Here is an 8,976-nt window from a genome sequence, read left to right on the forward strand (position 1 = left end):
GCACCAGGCCGGTCTCGTGGCAATTAAGGTTAGGTTCATATAAAACTAACAATTTACTTAATACGTATTTGTATTCCATACAAATCAACAGTATTTCTTAAGCGTAAGTTTAGGCACGATGTTCATAGAAGCCAGTTCCTGGAACAGTAGTTTACAAGCGTAGGGCATCTCTACGGTGGAGACGGCGGCGGAGGAGCGGCAGGCGTGGCACCAGGCGCGCGACGCGAGGCGCCCGCAGCCGCCGCAGATGTCGGCGCTGAATGCATCCGACGCCAGCATGAGACGCTCCATTAGCAGCATGCTGGAAGGTTAAACGGTGCCTTAATACTTAGTTCTAGAGCTGAGTTTTAAACAGAGATTTCAAAAGTAAAGATAAGCCCTCCCTAGCATACAATGCCGAGCGAAAATGCACAAAAACGCCATTTGCGCACCGACGAAATGGCTCACTTCGTAGTGTTCGTAAGGCCCGTTTTTACGAAGTAATATAGTCAATGGTCAAAAACTGTCACAATATCGATACGCGCGGATCTAATGAAACTCGCCGAGACCGAACTAGAACTAGTTTTAGACCCTGAACTGCTTAAATATTGCTAAAAAAGGATATAGAATATCTCAAAGTAACATCGTTCACAAACGCTGCTAGACCTGCTACGCTCCTAGAAGGCACAGACATAACATCCTTCAGACTGAGCATAGTCGCGCTACCCCTTCTGCCACGCATACTCCATTACTCCATGTTCGAGTCGAAAGTGTCTTTGTGTGACGTCCGTGTCTTTGAACGGACCAATCACGGCACGGGACTTCGCTCACCTCGTCCCGCGCACCCCCGCATTTTTGGCATCATCGGTTGCATGAAATAATTGCTCTAAACTCGTTCTAGAGGATTCCTAGCCTTAAGGCAGATTATGTCGTTCTAAAGAACCTTATTTATCTGTTTCAGCTTCTAGAAACTCCAGACATGTATTTTATGTATTTACTCTATTTACGAAGCGCAGGCAGCTGTCACACAATAAGCATGCGCATGTTGTAGTATACCTACCCTAGTAGCATTTTCGTAGGGGCCCACGGTGCCAACGGTAGGGAAAACGTTGGGATGAGGTTCGTTCCGTAGCCAACATTAATTTTGTATTGGCCCACCATCGCATTTACCAACATTCGCTGTGGCACAGATGTCCAACAATGGGCCTTTGTGTATTTTGGTACCGTTGGCTAAACAACGATAATAATCGTTGGCCCAATGATGACATATATCGCATTTACCAACATTGGCAGTGGCAGTGATGCCCAACAATGGGCCTTTGTGTATTTTGCTACCGTTAGGATTTTATTTTGATACCTGCCATGGGATTTCATGTTTTAATAAACAATATCTGGGAGATCGAGCTATGCTCGGATAACATATAAAAACTCAAAAATGCGCGTTTTCCCAGAGATAAGACCCAGCTAAATCTATTTATCGCCCCTAAAAATCCCCATATAGCAAATTTCATCGAAATCGTTAGAGCCGTTTCCGAGATCCCCGAAATATATATTCGTATAGGTATATAAATAAATAAACAAACAAGAATTGCTCGTTTAAAGGTATTAGATTGGTATTACTGACCTCGCGCCGTATCCAATGAGACAGTCGCGCTCCATCTCGCCGAGGCGCAGGCCGCCGTCGCGCGAGCGGCCCTCGGTGGGCTGCCGCGTCAGCACGGCGCGCGGCCCGCGGGCGCGCGCGTGCATCTTGTCCTGCACCATGTGCTTCAGCTTCTGGTAGTATACCTATAACGACAGTTACTAAACTAAATGACAGTTTGTGTACTAATTTCTACCTAAAGTTTCGCTTAAAATCTTATTCGCCGTGAAAAACGGCGCTACAGTTATAGTGTAGTAAACGAAGCAAGTTGTTGTATGGAGACCCATCCATTAATTCCTCAGTCGATGAAATTTTGCTTGGTTATTGTATAGTATGAGCCGAAACTAACATATAAATATCCAAAAAAAAAAAACCACTCCTAAGTTAGGTATTTATACGTAAAAATACAAATCTGTTTATATATTGAACCGAGTAATTCCTCCGTCCAAAATTATTTTACCAAATAAGTTATTTGTATCAGTATGTGATACTAGAAAAAAATCTAAAACTTTTGTCAAACATGAGAATATTTTTTTTACGATAATTCCTTTTTTTTCGCTCATTTTCATCGGAAAATTGCTCTGCCAAGATCATATAAGAAGGAAACTTCTTATATGATCTTAGATAGAATATAATTTGGCGTAGTGGGTAAGAAAATCCAAAAAAAAATGCATACCCAAGTTTATGTATTTTAGAACTATAAAAAACTGAGAGTGGAAAATTTCTCAGCCTGATTTCTTTTAAAATATATACTAAGTAGTTATATACTTAAATCCAAAATATCCAAAAGAACTGTCATCCCTTGTACACCCCGCTCCCTATACACTGCTCCCGATATGTTTAGTTTTGAATACGCTCGTTATTTTTTTGGATGTTTTTATAGTTGAATGGAAAGAAAACTGTGAACTTAATTCAATAAATAAAATGGATAGAGAAATTTTCCACAGCGAGTAAAAAGGCAATTTCTGAAAAAAAGTATAGTTACGTGGTAAATTTTTTAGATTTTCAATTTGTATGTATAAATCGGCAATAAAATGGCATTCCAGTGAAAAAATTAGACTGAGCAATTTTCCGGTCCAAGCCACGCCAAAAAATTATATTTTGTTAATATTGGTATTTCTGCGGGGATTTTTTTTTTGATATTTCATATATTGTTGCAATACGTTACATGAACATGTCCGGAGAAGAAAGTTTAAACGGAGCAATTTTCTGTAAAAAGATATTAACGATTTAAGACTTTAGGTATTTACTTAAATACTATTATTATTATTCTTTGGAAATTTATACAATACTTTTTATTTATTGATACTTTATCATACTGTAAAGCTTTTTCTGGCTGAGGAATTACTGCGGGGTCCACTACCTTTATTTACTACACTATTAGCTAAACTATAAAAAATGTAACAAGTAACTCAAGTATCTGAAGAAGTGTGTCGATATTGCCCACGCATCCTAAATAGAGCGGCGCATAGCGCGAATTGTGACTAATACTTAGGGGCTGTTCATAAATTACGTCATATATTTTTGACGATTTTTGTTCGAATTTATATTTTTGACTAAAATCAATCCTCCTACGTCATGCTACCATCATCCGATGTCCAGACCCTCCTCCCCCCAATTTGAAATGACGTAATTTATGAATAGCCCCTTAATACAATGTACATTTAAAACCAGTACAGTACGGTTTATAAAAGCAAAACTATTTTGTCTAAATTTAAACAAACAAACGTGCCTCGGGCAATGAGGTACCTAATCAATAACTTTTTATGCAGGTGACTTTTACGATCTATAGATTTAAAATGCAATACTTACCGGTCCAGAGTAAATGTACGCCTCAAGAAGTTCCCCAGTTAAACCAGAGTAAAAAATGTCCTTCCCATGATAGTTAAACCCATGTTTCTCCAGCTCTTGGCAAACATCTCGCACTTTAGAACCACCAAAAGCGGTACCTACAAAAGACAATCAAGAAGTTATTGCGTGACTGAACTGGCGCATTTTTTTTAAATTAATTAGTTCACTTGACAATAGCAAGATAATTTTAATAATAATACCAACCATAGTGGAATTTCCCTTCCATCAATCCGGCTTTTCCAGCAAGCAATTCAATGGTTTTTCCAACTGTCATTCTCGAAGGGAACCCATGCGGGTTCATTATCATGTCGGGACAGATCCCGCGATCGTTGAACGGCATGTCTTCCTGTTGCACGATTAGACCTGTAACACCCTTCTGTCCGTGCCTCGAACTGAACTTATCTCCAATTTCTGGTACTCTAGTTTGCCGCAGCAAAATTTTAATGAGGAAAGCTTCTTCGGAGTTTGAAGATACCATAACTTTTTCTATATAGGACTCAACTGGCCCTTTATATGTAATAGGAACGTCTTTGTATTCGACTTGCTGTGGCTGGCCTTGATTCACTGGATTAATGGTTGCTGGAGGCATCTGCTTGTTGATTAGAACTTGTCTGTTCTCTACCATCTCTCCCGGCGCGGCGATGCCATCGGAATCCAGAATTTCATGCGCCCTGATGACTTTTCCTGTAGTTGCGTCTCTCGAAGGCCCTAATATTCTGTCCGAGGTCTGGTTACTGTATCTTTTCATTGTTGTTTTGGCACTTTTGTAGACGAGGCAACGGCCGTATCCTCTGTCAATCGAAGCTCTGTTTAGGATCAAGGCATCTTCGATATCATAGCCACTGTAACTCATGACGGCCACGGTGGCGTTCTGGCCGGCAGGCAGTTTGTCAAAGTGTGTCAACTCTATAGTTTTAGTTTTAACCATTGGGCATTGCGGGTACACCAAGTTGTACATCAGGGTGTCGATTCTATTTTTCTGGTTGTATCCAATTGTGCCTGAAAATACAAATTATAGATCTAAAATGCAATTATTCTGGATAATAAGTGCCACAAGCATAAGCCTCTACTGCATACAAAACTATACATGGCAGTTAATTATATTCAACTCTTGACTGCTATTAAAGTTGATATTTAAACAAATATTTTTTATGACATGCACTAGAGGGCTAATTTAGCTGTTATAAACTTCATGTAAATTAGCTAAGTATTTTTTTAAGATGACTTATCGAGTCGACATCAGTTCAAGTCAAGTTGATTCCTTAGTGAAACGGATGTTCACTTTACCCTTTTCCAGCAAATAAATGATTAATAATTTAGAATAAAAACCGGCCAAATAAGGGCCAAGTCATAATAACGTCTTACTTTGAGTAGTACCTATCAATTATTTGACGGGAATGAGGTGGCACTGGTAGTCAAAATATAATCATCATATTCATCATCTTCTTGACTATACCTTAATTTAACTAAAGATTAAAAGTGAAACATAACAAGTCATACTTACCCATAGCTTGTTTTCCCATAGCACACTGGTAAGTGTTCCTCGGACTCTGATTGTGATGCGGGTAGGGCACGAGCCCCGCGCACACGCCCAATATCGTGAACGGCTCGATCTCCAAATGCGTCGTCACGTACGGATCTATCTCCGACTCTTCTGTAGCTATATGACTGTCATTCTCTTCATTCACATCTAGATACTCGATAAGACCATCATTGAGGAAATCTTGGAACTTTCTTATACCACGATTCAGCTCGTTTATATGATGTTGTTGTACTAAAGGGTACCCTTTCTCGACTATAATGTAAGGTCGGCACAATCTACCGCCGTCGCTGCAAATGTAAACTGTCCTCTGGTTGTGGTTTGGGTAGATAGACACGAATGCCGAGATCAGGCCGCGTCTTCTGAACATTCGGAACACTTTGATAAGCTTCTTGTATTGTCTTGAAACTCCTAGGATGTTACCTGGAAATTAAACATAAGGCCTTGTGACTCATGGTATATCTTTATATTAATTGTCCCTTTTGTCTTATTTACTTACTTCATGCTTTCGCTTAGGCGGAAGTTACTCTCATTACCTAGACCTAGGCTACTGAGTTCAAATCCCGTTAATAACTTATAGGTTTTCAAGGTACATGCGATACGGATATTTCAAGGGTGCCACCATGCCGGTATATTAGTGCCTATAGCTTACAAAAGGAGACAAGACATGAAGACACAAAAAACCTTTTTGGGACTCGTGCTACGTGACTTACCGTTCAGAAACACCAAATAATTGGCCGGATGATTTATTTCCTCGCCACCCAAGAGTCTGACGTCTTCTACGCCAGCATTACAAGCAAGTCTCGCTATAGGGTGCTCAGAGCACTCTGTCGTAATATGCGTCATCAGAGCCAAATTCTTGACAAGACCACAGGCCTCCCCTTCAGGGGTATCAGACGGGCACAGCATGCCCCATTGAGAAGGTTGTAGAGACCGCGGTCCAGACACTTTTCTAGTTTTCTCGAATTGGGAGTTTACTCTTGTCATCATGCCAAGTGCCGATATGTAACTTAGGCGACTGAGTACTTGAGTTACGCCATGTCTTTCCATTTTGAATCGTTTGATTGTCCAGTTACCCTAAAATTTTAATTTGTTATGAAGTTCAATAACTAACAAACTAAAACAAAAAAGAAAATACTAAAATTTGTACTCCAGAATATACAGACATTATTTTTAAATGATCCCACAAATCACTCTTAACCCTTTAAGATTTCAACGTAATTATGTCGCTAAAGATAAAGCCAACATAAATAAGTGTGTACTTACACTAGAAATCGCCGCAAACAATCCGTTAGCTATCAAATCTGGTCGCATGTGTTTGACAACATCAAACGGTGCCGCTTTTACTTTCGGTATTATTTTGTCAGCAATAGACTTCAACTCCCAATTAAATCTTTTAAACAGATCCTCAAACATAAGAGCTAATAAGGAGCCAGCTAACTCCAGCCTTTTATTTCCATAGTAGTCGGGGTCATCAATGGACGCCTTGTTAGTCTCTGCTTCAATGACGCGTTTGACCATGATAGCAAGATAGATGGCTTTGACGTAGAAATTGAAGTTTTCTACAGTCACATGAGCCAAGATGGTTGTAGCTAATAGATCTCGGGCTTCGTCGATCGGCGTTCGGGATTTAGAATTTGCTGTCTGGAATCTGCAATTACAAAAGAAATGTTTTAAAACACAATGCAGTTTCTAAAGTGCAAAATTAAATAAACTGGTAAGATGAAACTTCTACAGATACAGTGCTTGCAGGAAATACTTATATGGTTTTTGTACTTATATTATAGATGTTATTTCAAAAGCCCTGGCCTATTATATAATCTATGCCTTGGCTCTATATTTATACAGGTACTACAGGTGGGTTCACTTATGTTGCCTAAAAACCTGGATCAAGCATAGAATTTCAACTCAAACAACATTTAAGGGTCCGGAACTTGTCATAGTAATTTATATTGTATACCTTTTTACTCTCAATTTGCTGCCAATATAAGCAAGTGCCTGATTTTGCGTAAATATCTTAAGATTGTGGCAGTCCATGATGCAAGGAGCCATTTTCTTAACAGTTGTATCATCAGTGCCCACAAGTTGCATTATCTCTTGATCACTGCATATACCCATAGCCTTGAAAGCAACTGCAATGGGGATGTCCTGAAATTTAATTAAAATATGACAAACATTTCTAGCAAATTTTTGTCACTACGCACTAGGCCAGATTGGTTGTCAAAATAATATTTAAAGGCTCGATTTTATAGTGTAAGGTTTATATAAATAAAAAAATAACTTACATCTGAGAGGGCATTATGTCTCAAGACATACTTGGTGTTTTTTAATATGACAATGGTTCTAGTTTTCTTCTCATGAGTGGAACTTGTAACTTGACACTGTATGGCCCCTTTGAACTCATCCACTATCATTCTGTTTCTAGACAACTGCTCTTGAATCAATATTACCTTTTCTTGACCTTAGAAAAAAAACACATTTATTAGTTTTGGACAAGTTGACATGAAAAAATGTTATAGGTATGTTAACATATTCACTGCAGTACTGGACCAAAAGATCCAATGAGAAGTATGGTTAACTATGAGTTACACTAGTTGCAACAGCAAACATTCTAAGGTATTCAGCTACACAGTACAACTTAGTTATCAATTAGTAGGTAAATGAAATAAAATGTTGTAATAATAAATACCTCTAATAATGAAGTAGCCACCAGGGTCATGAGGGCATTCATTTAATTGCGCTAATTCAATGTCAGATTTGTTGGTCAGCACACAATTTGATGATCTCAGCATAAGAGGCATTCTGAAAAAAAGGGATTCATCTCAATTTCAAAATCAACAGTTTGTTATTGTTTAAAATAAATACAAAGGTAGCTGCACATTAAGTATTAGAAATAAAACTATTGTTTATAAACATCATCATCATACCCGCCATATATGGCTTCGTATGCGGTAAGGGGTTAAAACCATGACTTCTAGCTACATCTATACATGCGAAATACTCTATCAGTTAAATTACTAAATAAAGCTTCACATAAGATGAATATTACCTAACTTAATTTTGAAATACCAACCTGCCGATCAGCTGTTTGTTTTTAATCACCCTCTGGTTTCCTCTAATATACTCTATGTCAACAGTGATTGGTGCTGAATATGTCATATCTCTAAGCCGACACTCGTGAGGAGTTGTAGGCTTGGTTACATTAAATCCTTCCTCCAGATCCGGTGTGCCAACATAAGCATTGAGATATTTAACATAGAACAATGGATCAGAGTCACAAAACACCTTTTCATTAGCCTGGACAATTTTCTTGATCTCTACATTGATGAAGTAATTGAAGGAATCGATGTGTTGTTTTACGAGACCTTTGACTTGTAGGAAAGATGGAACCAACTTCCATTTGTCCTGAAATATTACATACATCAAACCATAGTTACTCTTGTTAAGCAATATATGTTTAAGAGTATCATATGTAGTTATGTAAGTAAAACATAAATGTAACTTTTATTACATAAATATATCGATGGTATCAAATAATATCAGTAACATAAAAATTTAATAGTAAACACACTAACCTCTAAAGTTTTGACTGGCTCCCGTAACCCTTTGTCCCAGTCACTGCCTTTGTCGCCCATTGTTACCTAAGAATTTGTTAGTTCACTATATCATGTAGAGTTTAATACATTACCTATTTATCATTAGTTAATAGAAAAACAATATCTTAACATTTTTATTTTTATTTAAACATTTTTAACTTCACGAGCCGCGCATGTCAGAGTGACAGTCAATGGCTGTCAAGTTTGCTCATTTAAGCTATGTTTTTAAAAGCTTTTAATCTATGTAGTCAGCTTTGTTCCCAACACTTATACATATGTCTAGAATAGTTTTTAAAGTATGTAATAGCCGTAACACACTACCGCACCGTACAAAGGTGGCGATGGGGTGCGGTAGTGTGTTACGCTAT

General features: G+C 38.3%; 1 protein-coding gene across 1 annotated transcript; it reads right to left on the reverse strand.

The window, feature by feature from the left end:
- Positions 1 to 52: 52 nt before the first annotated feature.
- On the reverse strand, positions 53 to 8,762 carry LOC134665235 (DNA-directed RNA polymerase III subunit RPC2). Its single transcript, XM_063522115.1, has 12 exons — positions 8,588 to 8,762; positions 8,086 to 8,417; positions 7,702 to 7,814; positions 7,298 to 7,473; positions 6,973 to 7,160; positions 6,279 to 6,663; positions 5,726 to 6,089; positions 4,977 to 5,435; positions 3,677 to 4,471; positions 3,434 to 3,570; positions 1,604 to 1,767; positions 53 to 301 (listed from the first exon to the last, which is right to left on the reverse strand). The coding sequence occupies exons 1-12, from the start codon at positions 8,645 to 8,647 to the stop codon at positions 85 to 87; spliced, it is 3,390 nt and encodes a 1,129-aa protein (XP_063378185.1). The 5' UTR covers positions 8,648 to 8,762; the 3' UTR covers positions 53 to 84.
- Between the last annotated feature and the right edge of the window lie 214 nt (positions 8,763 to 8,976).

This window comes from Cydia fagiglandana, chromosome 6 (genome assembly GCF_963556715.1).
Source record: "Cydia fagiglandana chromosome 6, ilCydFagi1.1, whole genome shotgun sequence".
NCBI lineage: Eukaryota > Metazoa > Arthropoda > Insecta > Lepidoptera > Tortricidae > Cydia > Cydia fagiglandana.